We start from the raw sequence: 15285 nt of genomic DNA on the forward strand, positions 1-15285 counted from the left end.
CTTGTTTACAATCCAATAAACCCGAAAAGCAACGCCAGACAATTTACATTAAATAAAATTTATAATTTAGATAAATTAAACTTGTTTCGCATAATTGAAAAAGTTTCACAAAACATAAAATTTAAATTGCCTAACTCGATATTTGCATAAATTTATAAAAACAAAAAGCAAACATTAACTTCATTTAATTTATAGATTAATTTATTTAATAAACATTATTATTTTTCCCTTTGCAGGCTCCAATGGCCTTCTATCCGACTTGGCAAACAGATCCATCGCAGGGTTGGCAAAATCAATTCATACAGCAAATACCACAGAATACGCCTGCCATAACATCGCTCAACTCGTTAGATTTCCAAACACAATCATATGCCTACCCATCAAATGGATATGTGCAGACTGGCCTCGGATTTGATCCAAATTATGGCCGTTCTCCATATGGCGCACCCGTACAACGTTATGACTTTCAGAGCCAACAGTTATCAAGTGCACCCATCAATCAAGTAGGTCTGCAGGGCGTTGGTTTTGCACCGGCTGCTGTTACATATGCCGGTCAAGTGTCAACTGCTCCTGCACCACCTTCCGTGGGTTTACAGCAACAACAACATTTGGGCGTTGGCAGTGACTTGAATAAGACGATGTCGGGAAACGACACGCCTGGATATCCGCGGGTGAGCAGCGTACCGCCGCGCTCACTCAATTGTAACGGGTATTCAGGCGACTATAGCGGTACTCAACAACAACAACAACATCAAACATCAAATCACAACTCAACAGCTTCAACTGCTGTTACACCAAATGCTGTTGCTAACTCACTTGCAACAGTCAATGGCGGGCAGTCAGCAGCAAATGCTAATAATAATTCGGTGGCTCTACCACAAGCTTCACCAATGCAACCACCAAATGCTCAAAGTGTGCCACAATCTCCAACAAGAAATCTCATGCAGCAACATCAACAGCAACAGCAGCAACAACAGGCGCGTCATGTCTCTCAATCGCCCAATCATATACCGCAATCACCAAATGGTAATTTACAAGCTCAGCAACAACAACAACAAACGCAGTATAATTCCAATATACCACAATCACCACATCATAATCCATTGCAGCAACAGCAGACGCAGAATCATATCGCTTCACCACCACAACAACAGCAACAGCAGATGCAACAAGACTGGAATTGGAATACCCAGCAGCAGCAGCAGCAGCAGCAGCAAACTCCTGGCGCTGACTACCAACAAGGTGAGCGTGTTAATCTTAATACGCGCATTAAATCTATGATTTTACGTAAAAATGATCCTAAAGATTCACTTTCTGGTGCAGCACCACCTGATATTCTTATGCAGGTACCTCCTCCACCTCTGAGTGCGAATGGTAACGGTGCACAGCAGCAGCAACAGCAACAGACCGGTCATTTTTTATCGTATAGCCACCATCTCCGAAACGATTCAGTAATGAACTCGAATGGTTCGAATGGTACTAGTGTAGCTCAACAAACTCGTGCACCAACACATCCACATCAACAGAATCAACAGCAACAACATCAGCAAATACAGAATATGCAAGCATCGAATACTGTGGGAATGGCGCCAACCGCAACACTAGCACCAGAACCAATCGGAGGTGGTGGCGACCAAATTTGGAAGCCACACCACGTGAATTCCTTTAAGAAGCCCGTGGCAACTGGTTTTCAAAATTCGGATCAACATCATCAACAGACTCTTCAATCACAGCAACATACAGCAACCAATAATTCGAATAATAATACTCATACAGAGACACCAACCAAAAAACCAAGTCGTAGAAGTAAAAGCAGCCGTAATACTAATACTGAACAAACGGATATAGAGAAAAACAGTAATGACCCAGGCGGTGGATTGCATTCAGCACATGTCGCTAATACGAAAAACATGGATAAGATGAACTATCCCTCATCACAGTATCCACCACATCCAGACTACCAAGCACAGTATATAAAAACTGAACCAGGACTCGTGCCACCACAACCAAATAAGATGGAAGGGTATGAACGCAACTATCAGAATTTCATACAATATGCAGATTTTTGTCAAAACGAAGTTCAAGGTCAGTCTGGTGGACCAACTCAGCATATTCAGCAACAACATCAAAACCAGTCAGAGTATGCAGGCTATCATCACAATGCAGCATATTATAGTGGGTCGACCAGTTTCCAACAAAACTATCAGCAAAACTTTGTTCCTGGATACCAGCACTCTAATTCAGCTGGAGCATACTCCACACCAAATATACAATCCCAACACTCCAGTACGCTTACAAAGTCCACTAACGGTGGGCACCCGAAATCACCCAGTGCGACTGGTTTATCACAATTAAATAATCATATGATGGATATAGATCGAAAGCCTGACACTAACAGCATCATACCACTTCCTACCAATTATGAAAAAGATATACCAGCTCATGCTTATCCAATACCTCCACATAGGTATCCACTGGGTCATATGCCATCACATCTTGCTTCTGGCTTAATTGAACCAAAAATTGAAGACATGGGAATGCTTAATCAAAGTGGTACATATCCCTTCCTAGGTGAAGGCGGTCCTGCAGCTATCAAAGATAGTTCTGGTTTTTCATGTTGTCGACAAGGTGGAACGCTAGCACCAACTACTGAACATCTAAAAGATGGGTCTTGTACTGGCATTCAAACAAAAGATGAAATAATTGATGAAGAAGACGAACAAAATGCTAATGCCAATGGTGCTAAACCCAAGAAAAAGGGAGTAAAGCAAGAAGAAAATAATGAAATTGTAGTCAAACATGAAAAAATAAATCCAATTTTCGATACAACTGATAGGTTAGAGAAAGGTAATAAGACCGAGATTCCAGAATGTGATTGTTTTCAATCAGATAAAAATCCACCAGAACCTGGCACATACTATACGCATCTAGGTAAGTCATGCTTTTTAATTTTTTAATGAAGTAGTAAAACGATTTTTTCATAGGAACTGCCTCAACACTTGCGGAACTACGCAAAGAACTTGAGGATCGATGTCAAATATCTGGTCGGCAACTGCGTATTGAAAAAATTGTTTATACTGGCAAAGAAGGTAAAACAAATCAAGGTTGTCCGGTGGCCAAATGGGTTATTAGGCGTGCAGATCCTGAAGAGAAAATATTGGTTGTTGTTAAGAAACGTCCTGGCCATAGGTAAGTTAAGTTTTTATTTTGTTAAACGTGTCCATTATAAGTTTTTTCAATTCAGGTGCTTGGCAGCATTTATTGTTGTTTGTATGGTTGCTTGGGATGGCATGCCGAGAATGGAAGCTGATAATGCCTACAAAAACTTAATACCGAAATTAAACAAATTTGGACTTCCAACAACAAGGCGGTGCGCCACGAATGAAAACCGCACCTGTGCTTGTCAAGGTATTTCAATTTATTTTTCTTCCTATTGCGCTAACTCACAAGCAAAACGTATAATTTTCAGGTCTTGATCCCGAAACATCTGGTGCCTCCTATAGCTTTGGTTGTTCTTGGTCCATGTATTATAATGGTTGCAAATACGCACGTTCTAAAACGGTACGCAAGTTCCGCCTCTCAGTTAAAAGTGAGGAATCTGCAATTGAAGATCATATGAACTTACTAGCCACAGTATTGGCACCTCTTTTCAAGCAAGTATGTCCACGTTCCTATGACAATCAAACAAAATACGAAAAGGAAGCACCAGACTGTCGACTTGGTTTAGAACCTGGCCGACCGTTTTCAGGTGTTACAGCCTGTTTAGATTTTTGTGCGCATGCTCATAGAGATCTGCACAATATGCAAGATGGATGTACCGTTCATGTGGCTCTACTTAAGCCCTGTAATCGTGATAGTAGACCACCAGATGATGAACAATTTCATGTATTGCCATTATACACGATAGACTCGACTGATGAATTTGAAAGCGTAGAAGGGCAACGAGAAAAACATCGTATCGGAGCTGTACAAGTGCTGGAGAAGTGAGTGTAGTGTTGAGTTTTAATTGGAAACTTTTGAAGTTTCCATATTGTATAAATTTTAAACCTTAAAATATGTTTGCGATTTTTTTTAGATATCCATGTGAAGTACGTGTGCGTTCAACACCACTAATACCATGTCGACGACATGGTAAGAAACGTAAAGAGGATGAGCCTGCTACCACAGAAAATGACACAGGTGCTGCTACAACACCAGTTAGTACTCCACAAGCAACTGCTGTATCAAATACTCCACCAGCAGTAGTTAAAAAGGAATCTGGAAGCAGCAAATCGAAGTCTAAAAGTAAATCTAATGCTACAACTCCAACAGGAGCAACAACACCATCATCAGCGGTGCCACCTACAACTCCCTCACCTCGTTGTCAGACACCAGTAACGAATAATCCTAGTCCGGCTGGAAGTGCATTTACAACACCACCAGTAAATAATAACCACTCGAATTCATCTGCGGGTAGTGCACAAGGAGGCAATCCAAATCAGCTTATGTCATCCAATTCCAGTCTTATGAATATGGCGACTATGATTGATACATTCACAGATGCACAACTACAATCGAATCAAATTTCTAGTACGGTACTTGATTCTCCTTATTCGTACGACTATCAAACTGGTTCCTATATAGACTCACGTAACTATTACGGAAACTGGCCTCCACCTCATACTCCTCATGTTGTAGGTATGACACCAACTGGTGTACCAAATGCAGCTCCTGCTGCTCCAATGACACCTACAACACCAACTGGTCATCATACACACCATACTCCTGCACCTTTAACACCGCATCATGATGCCAATGGTGGCTATGGTACACCCTATAATAATCTACCAACAGCAGGTAGTCAGCAGCTAACGCAAGTACATGATGTGCGTGGAGAAGTTAAAAGCCGCGGCAGTGAAGAAAACCCCGATTCAACTACACTGGTAAACAACAATTTAGCTGAAAGTAAACTAACTACACTCACTCCATTAACACCCATGAGTAATCTAACTCAACACCATCATCATCCTCATCATGCTAACCCACTTGAAGAAGGCTTCGTCAAACCAAAGCCTCCAACTGACTATCAGTACACGCAATATCCTAATAACTATCAAATGTATCCACCACCCCATTCTGCATATACGGCGTACGATGCATATCAGAATATGAACTACAACTATGGATATCATCAGGCCTATTCGCCATACAGCATGTATCCACAACAAACGCCACCGCCAACACCACCACCACCATCTCCAAATTGGAATATGTACGGACATCATCAGACTCCAACTGCGGCAACTGGTGCTTTTACACCGACAGCATTGCAACCCAACAATATGCCACATCAACAAACAACACTCGCACCTACAGCACATCCGCAAACACCGATCATTAATGGAAATATAAAACCTACGCTTCCTACACCAATACTAAACAATACCACTGCGCCAATGCCACCAGCGCCTCAAGCAACTTTAGTACCAATCCAAAACCCAATAACAGATCTTAATAACACTGCTGTTAATAACAATGCAACAGCACCATTACAACCAAATACTACTCCTGTTGCTAATATAATTAGTCCAACAGCTGTTACTGTACCGACAACTATTGACAATACGAACAATTCGAACAATTCGACAATATCAGTAACAACAGCAGTCAATACCAATACGACAACAACAGAATCCCCTGCAGCCGCTACGAATAATTCCAATAAAATCGAACCCATTGGGGAGGTAACTGAAATCAATGACAATTTGGAAGCATTTCAGGATCCACAAATGGGTGGTGTGGCTATAGCGCTTAATCACGGTAGCGTGCTTATTGAATGTGCCAAACATGAAATGCATGCCACCACAGCAGTACGACGTCCTAACCGACATCAACCCACGCGAATGACATTAATCTTTTATCAGCACCGAAATCTAAATCGAACTCATCACGGTATCGATGAATGGGAAGAAAAAATGCGTGTCAAAAAGATCAATACGGACCTCGATAATAAAGCCAAAGAGGAAAAAGAAAAAATTAAGAAAGAGTTATTAGACGCTGAAGGTGATGAAGAAGAAGAAGAAATTGCCAATGCCAGCACAACACCAAATCAAAATGTTGTTGCCATCAAGAAAGAAGCAAACAATGGTAACAATGGTAATAATATGAATAATGCAACAAATAATAATAATCAAAGTGAAAATAAAAATGGCGGCAGTACAGCAAGTAAAAAGAGAAGAGAAGCAGCAAAAAAAAACTCCAATTCGAACACAAATTCTAATGAGCAGCCAAAAAACGAGAAAGTTGCCCTCCGTGCACCAACACTAACAACAACTTCGTGGACAACCCTGTTTCCTATGCATCCATGTGTGGTTACGGGTCCATATCAGGAGGGCAACAGTAGTCCAACGTCCACATCAGCACAACAACAACAACAGCAGCAGCAACAGCAGCAGCAACAACAACAACAACAGCAGCAGCAGCAACAAATACAACATCCACAGCAACAGCAGCAGCAGCAACAACAACAGCAACAACAGCTCATGCAGCAACCAATACTACACCAACACCAACAACAACAGCAACACATTCATCATCAGCAACAAATGCAAGCTTAAATGAAAGTAAGCTTAAGAATTAAAGCGGAAGCAAATGTCGCTGAAGCTGCCTGGAAGGGTGGTAGTTTGCTCAACGAATATGTGATTATAAATTGTTTTTATGTTTTTTTTCTGTATTAAATAATTTCTATTAACTCTCGTTTTATGTATGTGAATTTTTCGACTTGACTGAAAATTTTTTGTATTATTTTAAAATTTATTCATTTTATTTGTTAGACTTAAGTGAGTGCCATATTTAATGTCATTATAAAATGAAGCTTAGCTGTCGCCATTTTGTTATTGAAGCACAACAAAATTGCACATTTAGAAAAGTTTTTAGCGAAAACGCCATTACATTTTTCATCAAATCAAACTCATACAAATGCGTTAAGAAATAATTACATTTTTACTCAAAAACAAGAAGAAAAAAAAGACACGAAAACCTAAAAAAACATTTTTTACTTAAATATTTTAAGCATTTAAAAAGAATTTTGCAGCTAAAAAAAAAAAAAATGCAAGAACAAAAATTAAATTAAGTTAATTTTATTTTTATTTTACAGACTTTTTGACTTACAAATATAAAATAACTCATAAAATACACAACTACTACGAAACAAAAACAAAAAAAAAATAAGTATAACATAATAAATAATTTTTTAGTTTAAATTTACGTTTATATATAAATTTACACATATAAAATAAATAAAATTGCTTTAAAAAAATAAAACAAAACAAAAACAAAAAGAATTTACACAAATAATTCAAAACCGAAGCAGAAACAGAAACAGAACTACATACAATAGCTATCAGTTAATAAAATAATAAAATATATATTTTGTTTAAAATACAAAACTACATTTTACTGCAAAAGTGAGTGAACTAAATTTATAAAGTTTATAAAAACTAACAGAAAAAGAATAATAACTAAAATATTTCAATAAAATAAAAATAAAAACAAAAGCAAAAATAAAAAAATACTGTTTGAAAAGATCATTGCCAAAAGTACAAAAATGCAAAACAAATGTTTTTTAAACGAACTAAATTTGATTAAACTTGATTACACAAATAGTTGGTAAATTTTTACTCAATACAATATGCATCACACACATATATGTATTATACATAAATAATTTATTTACCATACTTACATATACATATTTTCACTATTTTAACAAAACTATAAAAACATTTTATGAAATATGAAATATGAAGCAAACAGCCAAGCATCTTATAGCACACAAAGTTAGTTACAATTTCAAGCAAATATATATATAAATTCGTAAATATATATTAAAAATATACTCATTTGCATATAAACATTTAGAAAAAAAAAATTGAGTTCGTTAAGCCAAAATTCTAGTTTCAGGATTAACATAAAATTTATATATATATATAATATAACATTTCCAGTTAAAATTTACTTGCTTCCTATAAGGGGATCATGTACGCATTTTAATAATATTATTATTTATTATTCGATTTTATTAAATTTTTTTAAACAAAAAAAAATTATGCGAAAATAGCTAAATTATTTTTTTAAACTGTTATAAATAATAATTTGAATACATTATTAAACTAATTGGAAAATAAAAACACTAACTTTTTTTTCATTTTAATTAATAATATATATTAATTGTTTATAAAAAATAATATATACAAGTTTCATTTTATTATAAAAATCTTAAATATTAAAAAAAATTCTTAAATTAACTATTAAATTTTAATATATTTAAATATTTTAGATGAAATTTTTTTTAAAACTTTTATGACTTTTATTTCAATATATTTGAATACAATATTGAACTAAGTGAAAAATAAAAATACTATTAACTGTGGCGTTTTTCCATTTAATTATTTATCCTACATATGAGTAAGAAGAATTTGTTAATTGACTCTTAAAATTTTAAAATATTAAAATATTTTATATAAAACTTTTTTTAAAACGTAATTTTTTCTACAAAATTATTTTCCGATGAATTTTATTTTAGTTAAAATTACTTGTCTTTAAACGCTTATTTTTTATAAAATTATTTTTCATATTTTACAACAGCAAACTAAATAAGTTCAAATATTTTAACTCAATTTCTTAACTCATATTACAAAATAAATTAAATATCGACACAAACAATAATGAAAAATCAAGTTAAACAAGAAATATAAAAAATAAACACATAAAAATAAAATAAATTGACTGTAATAAGTTATTTGAAACAGAATGTTATAATTATAGTAATTTATTATAATAATATACTTATAATTAATATTATATTAATATAGCTATATAATATTTATATAATTAATTAATATAAATAAATATTTATACATAATATTAATATGGAATTACAGTAAACTATCTAAATATGATAAATAATAAATATGATATGATATGATACAATATGATAAATAAATAACTTTGAAAATATAATAAATTTTTCTAATATAATAAAGATAAAAATTGTAAAATATAGTTATAAAACATTCACTTAAATAATTAATATAAAGAATAAATTTAAAAATGTAAAAGATATCGTTATTTTAAACGTATATATACATAAAAAATTATTAAATTATTATAATAAAATCATTATAATATATATATAATATATAAAAAAAGTATTAAATTATTATTGAAAAATAAATATAATAAATTTAAAAAAATATATATGCTAATAAATATTTTTAAATATAATTGATATAAATTATAAATTCAAAAAAAATCAACTGTAATAATATATAAATAATAAATATGAAAATATAACTGACGAAATATACACCAAATAAATACCTACAAAAGTAATAAAAACTATTACCTCTAAAGTAATTATTTTAATAAATTTGAAAAAAATAAACAATTACAAAATATTTATAAAAATACCTTATATAAATAACATATATAAAAATAATACAATAAAATTGGAATACGTATATAAAAAAGTAAATATAATAAAAATATATATATATATATTTATAAAAATTTTTTTAATATTTATATATTATATATAATTATATAAAAATAACAATTATAAAAACATAATAAGCTGTAATACTATAAAAATAATAATTATGAAAATATAAGCTATTATAATATTTATTATATTAAATTATTTTAATACATATATTTCAATAATTTTCTTAAATTTCTTTTTTTAATTTTTTATACATTTTTTTGTATATTTTTTATGTATGTTTTATATATGTTATTGTATATACATACTTTTTTATATATAATTCTTATGTATATGTTTTATGTATATATATTTTTATATATATTCTTTTATATATATATATAAATATATTTTTTATGTATTTCATTTTATATATTAATTTTAAATATTTTTAATAAATTTCTACTATCTTTACCTAACTCTGACATGTCCCCTTATAACAGTAAAACAATAACAAAAAATGTTATATTATGAAATAGTTGTACATATAGTTTTGATTAATAAAAAAATATATTTTTATATTATATTTTCTGTGCTTTAAAAGTATTACACTTTTTTTTTACTCATTGACAAATAGTACTATTAAATATAAATATTTTTTTAACGCATTTTGAGTAAGAAGATGAATAAAATTTATTTCTTATATTTAAAATATCTCATATTATTATATTTGAGTTTGAAAATTGTAAAAATTGTAAAAAATAACACCAAAAAAATTGGTAAATAAAAAATAAAAATATTATTTGTCCCTAAATTTAACAAAAAAAAAAATTTATATTCTTTTTTGTGATAAATTATACACAAAAAGTTTAAGAAATTAAAAATGAATACGTTTTATTTCGCATGAACTCAAAATGATAATTAAAAATATTAAACATAAATTATTCAAAAAATTAAGAATACAAAGAAGTATATTTTAAGCATAAAAATTAAAAAAAAAAACAAATATTAAAATTTAAAATATTATTCATATTGAGAAAAACATAATTGAACATAATATTTTTGAAATATAAAATAAATTTAAAAAATATATATATACATGCATATATATATATATATTAGAAATCGTGGAAGACAATGTAGGTGGAAGACAAAAATAAAATGTAGTTTTAAGTGAAAAACATTAAGCAAAACAAATAAACATTTTTTAGTTTTATAAATTTTATTTTAATTATTAATGTTATTAAGAAATAAGTGAAGGAAATTAAATAATAATTAATGTCTTAAATGCATGCAAAGAAGAAAAAAATATTAATTTGTCGTATGGTATTAAGAAATGATTAATTAAAAAATGTTAAGAATTTTTGAGAAAAACAATTTGAGAATTAAATTGCAAATAATTGAAAAATTAAAGTAGCAGAGCTGTAAAAAATATTTAAAAAAAATTTTATTAAATAAAAAAATGAAAGACTCGAAACCATGCAAGTATTAAGTCGAAATGCATAAATTATTACAAAAAAAAAAAAATTAAACAAATTATAATAGTTGATTTGTTTAATAATAATAATAAGATATTAAAGCTGTTTTTATTTTGCATACATTTTTATTAAATACACAAAATTATATTACATTTTTCCATCCAACATCGTTCACACATATATTAAAAGAAAAAAAATTTATATATAACATTGTTTTTAATCAAAATAGTTTAATGAAATCGTAATTTAATTTTGAAACGAAGAAAGTTAAATTTTATTCAATTTCCTATCATTTCATATATTCATAATTTTTTTTCTCTCGTTTACTATAATTAAAGCATTTTAAATATAGTTTTTATTTGTATTAGTTTTTATATTAAAAATTATAATGTATGAAGACAAACTTTTTTATCTTTACTGCTGAATGCATTTTAATGTATTTTTAAATAAGTTAAAAAATTGTTTTTATATTTATTTTTTTAAAAGAAATAATGCACAGATACGTAAACACATTAAATTACATTAAAATTATAAACGGTAAAAAAATACATACAATTTATATATATAAATATAAATATATTGAAAAACATAATTATTATAAAAGTATTTTATTAATTATTGGCATAATTGATAATTATTATTTATAACTTTCCAAATATAAAAACATGAAGTTGTGGAAATATTAAATAATAAAATGTAATTTTTAATTATTTAAATTGACTTGTGTTTTTATTTCATTAAAATATGTTAGTATAACCAGCTTACTATTATTAGAAAATAGTACTTAAAATAATACTTGTTCCAACGGCTCAAATATACTCGAATTCGAACATTTTAATAGAATAATTTAAATGTTCGAAAATGTTCGTACTGTTCGAAAATTTGACTTCAATTAATCTGTACGTTTTGGTTTTATTTCATACAAATACCCTTTACAGTACATACTCGAATGCCTTATAGTGTTCTGACATTATATGGTTGTGGTAACCGTTAGAGATCTATATGGCAGATAACATGGTTAGGTAAAGATACTGTAAAACATGTTGAGGTTAGGAGACATTTTAATTGAAACTAACCTGGTTCAAAGCAAAGAAACCTAGTAACTTCAATGACACGGAGATAAAGTTCAGTTAGACTTAAGTTAGTCTTTGCATTAAGATATGAACCTGCAATTAAGGCACTTATTAGAAAATTGACGCTTTTATATGTATGACAAGTAACTGTTTAGCACGTGGCTACATCCTGACCTCAAGTGGGTTAGGACAGTTCTTGCTGGTTCGCATATGTTCTAGTAGCTCACTGAGAGTGGAAACCAAACGCTCAAGCAGAAACATATTCAAACCTTAAAATGCATGACCACAAACTTATTCGAACATTAAAATGCTCAAAGCATTGAATAACCCGAATAATATTTCAAGCTCTATTAGAAATGTTTGCTCTTTATCAACTTTTTGAACAAATAACACCTATCGATATGTTTAAGAGCTACCAAATCAAAAAAATCTGACTAATAGCCCAACACTCATCTATAATAAAGCTTTTAAGAGCTACATTTGGAAAACCTTACAACCAAAAAAAATTAAACTCAATAGAATCGTGAAAGCTCTATTATAAATATTGAAAATAAATAACGATTAAGATTCTGAATTACAGAACATCCTATCTCACGTTTTTGATCCATAACCCTGATGCATCAAGAATATTGTAGTTGGCAATACTTGAAACAGCTGTAAGGTCAGCCAAAAATTCAATTAATTAATCAATAATAAATAATTTTATTGTTGTTATTTACTACTGTTAAAGTGCCCCCACCTGCTTTGCTTTTGTCCAGCAGACGCGCGGTGCCGCATTAACAATTTAAGGGTTTTCTTTTTTGAGGATATTGGCGAACTTTGTGACTTCCCTTTAAATAGCATCATAAGCTTTACCAAAGATTCTAGATGGTTTTAGCATCTGAGTTTTTAATAATACGGTAGCACAATGGGCCTATGGGTCTAAGTGGACCCCCTGGGATCGCCGGTATAATCTAAGCTAACCTACTACTATTCAAAATAAAATCAAAATAAAATCGTAATTATCGGATAAAGACATATTAATAAAGGAGCTCCGATAGAAAGTAAATTAAACTGTATAGATGACAAATATCTTACTTTTGTTTTATGAAGATATCACTGATCGATTAAATGGCAATTATAAAAGAAAAGTATTTGCAAAAACATTTTTCATACATATAAACTTTTTCTTATAAAATGCTTTTTTGAGAATTAAAACATTCAAACAATACTCGTCGAAATTTCATAAAGACGGGCATACTAACTACTGAGTTACCGGTGTCACAAGTCACTGAAAGTGGGTTTTAGGTATGGGAAAAATATACAAATTTTGGCTATAGAAATAGAATCAGCCACAAAAGTTGAGTTGATTAAACTCCGTGAATGCTGTTTCTGTAATCATCTGCGCAGAATACAAATATTTAAAGCAAAACTTCTTACTCAGTTAAAGATACAAAAAAATTTGCTGGGCAAATGATGGAACTGCAAAGTCAGCCTACATTTGATAAATCAATATTAAACTAAATTATACATCACAACCTATAAACTGAGCATTGCTCCTTATATAGTAATTTTTATTATTCGAAGCCGGAAATAATAGTGCTTGAACATAGCATATTAATGAAATATGGACGTTTATATTCGATTATGATGTACAATATTATAGATTTAAAAAAAATTCTATCAAATTTTGAGATTTTTCCAAATAAAGGAAATAATAATATTAAATTTGAAGGTTTTTGGAATGATATACAGCATCTGCGCTTAACTTAACGTCTGATATTTTCACTGTATTTTAACCGATTTGTTTGAAATTTGAAGTGAATCATATTACAATACATATTCACAAATTTAAATTTTTAAATTTTTTTAAAATTTTTTTAAGTCCTTTTTTGTTAAATTTTTTTGAAGACTTTTAACATTTTTAAAATTAAAAAGCTTTCAGTTCAATATGCTATTTCTTATATATAATTGTCTTAGTAAGTGTCTTCTAATAAAAAATTATATTTAATAATAGGTGTAGTAAAAAAAAATCCAATACTTTTCCATGAAATTGAAGAAATATTTCCCATAGTTAGAATGATTCGATTGAGGTTAAATATGCTCCGTTTTCTTGAATAACTTGCCATTTTGAAGGTGCTTTCATTATGCCTTTCTCATACAAGTCCTCGTCCTTATTGGCAAAAAATTGAGACAGTTGATTTTCGCAAGCCTCTCTTAAAGCAAATTTTTGACCAGAAAAATCGTCCATCATTCGCCATGAGTTGGAACAGATGATAATCACTAGATACCAAGTCTGGACTATACGATGATGGCATAAGAACTTCCCAATTAAGCTCTCAGAGGTTTCGGCGAGTCATTATCGATGTGTATTCTAGCATTGGAACACAATTCCCCTCCTATTGCCTGAAGCAGCCGTTTCTGGGCGATTGCTTCCTTCAGACGTTCTGTTCCGGTTATGGACAGTACAGGAGCAGCTCTTGTATATGATTACCTGTCAATCTCACCAAACACATAACAAAACAGCAGTTTCCTGGCCGTCAATCCTTGCTGAACCACCATTTTAGCCGGCTTACTGCGATTCGACAACGACCATTTTCGTTTGAGGTTGTCATAAGTGATCCACTTTTCATCACCAATCACCAACCGACACAGAAATGAGTCGATTGAAATTCGATTCATGCAATTGGGTTTTTTTGCGTTAACTCGTGTGACACCCATACATCGAGTTTCTTTTTGTATCCAACCTTCTTTAAATGGAACCAAACGGTTTTTTGTGCAATCTTTAGCTCTTGAGCAATCGACAATCGACTCGACAGTTTCCATGATCATATGTTAAATTTCTTCCAATATTATAATAAAAACGATATTACTCGAGTACCCAGAATAGTTAATTTAAGTTGTTATTCCCTTTGTAAATCACTTTAATGGGAGCATATAAATCCACCTAAACTTTTCTTGTGGAACGTGACTAAAAATACTACTACTACTGATGTTCTGGGTTTAGCATTTAAACTTATACTATTAATAATTTTAAGAGGACACCTACTAATAATTTCTAAATAATATATTCTAATATTAATTTTAATACCACTTTAAGTAATAGAAAATCAAAAATATTAAGTTAAATATCGTTGTTTTTATTACGTTCACTTATAATTTAAATGTTTTATAACAAAACTTTATATATGATAGATATATATACAGGAGAATAAAATTTTGATTTTTTGTGTAAACGACAAATTTTAAATGCTTTTAAATTTAATTTATATAGAAACATAATAATTTTTGTATA

At 30.4% G+C, this 15285-nt stretch overlaps 1 protein-coding gene across 1 annotated transcript in view; it reads left to right on the forward strand.

The window, feature by feature from the left end:
• LOC119680104 (DNA N6-methyl adenine demethylase-like) overlaps nt 1-6835 on the forward strand; it is a 63561-nt gene extending 56726 nt beyond the window's left edge. The window contains exons 3-8 of the mRNA XM_038092762.1: nt 237-2931; nt 2985-3189; nt 3245-3408; nt 3470-3983; nt 4076-6474; nt 6813-6835. Coding sequence (XP_037948690.1) covers nt 237-2931; nt 2985-3189; nt 3245-3408; nt 3470-3983; nt 4076-6474; nt 6813-6835 — 6000 coding nt within the window. The remainder of the gene's footprint in view (nt 1-236; nt 2932-2984; nt 3190-3244; nt 3409-3469; nt 3984-4075; nt 6475-6812) is intronic.
• The last annotated feature ends 8450 nt before the right edge of the window (nt 6836-15285 follow it).

Source organism: Teleopsis dalmanni, chromosome 1 (assembly GCF_002237135.1).
Source record: "Teleopsis dalmanni isolate 2A chromosome 1, ASM223713v2, whole genome shotgun sequence".
In the NCBI taxonomy this organism is placed as follows: domain Eukaryota; kingdom Metazoa; phylum Arthropoda; class Insecta; order Diptera; family Diopsidae; genus Teleopsis; species Teleopsis dalmanni.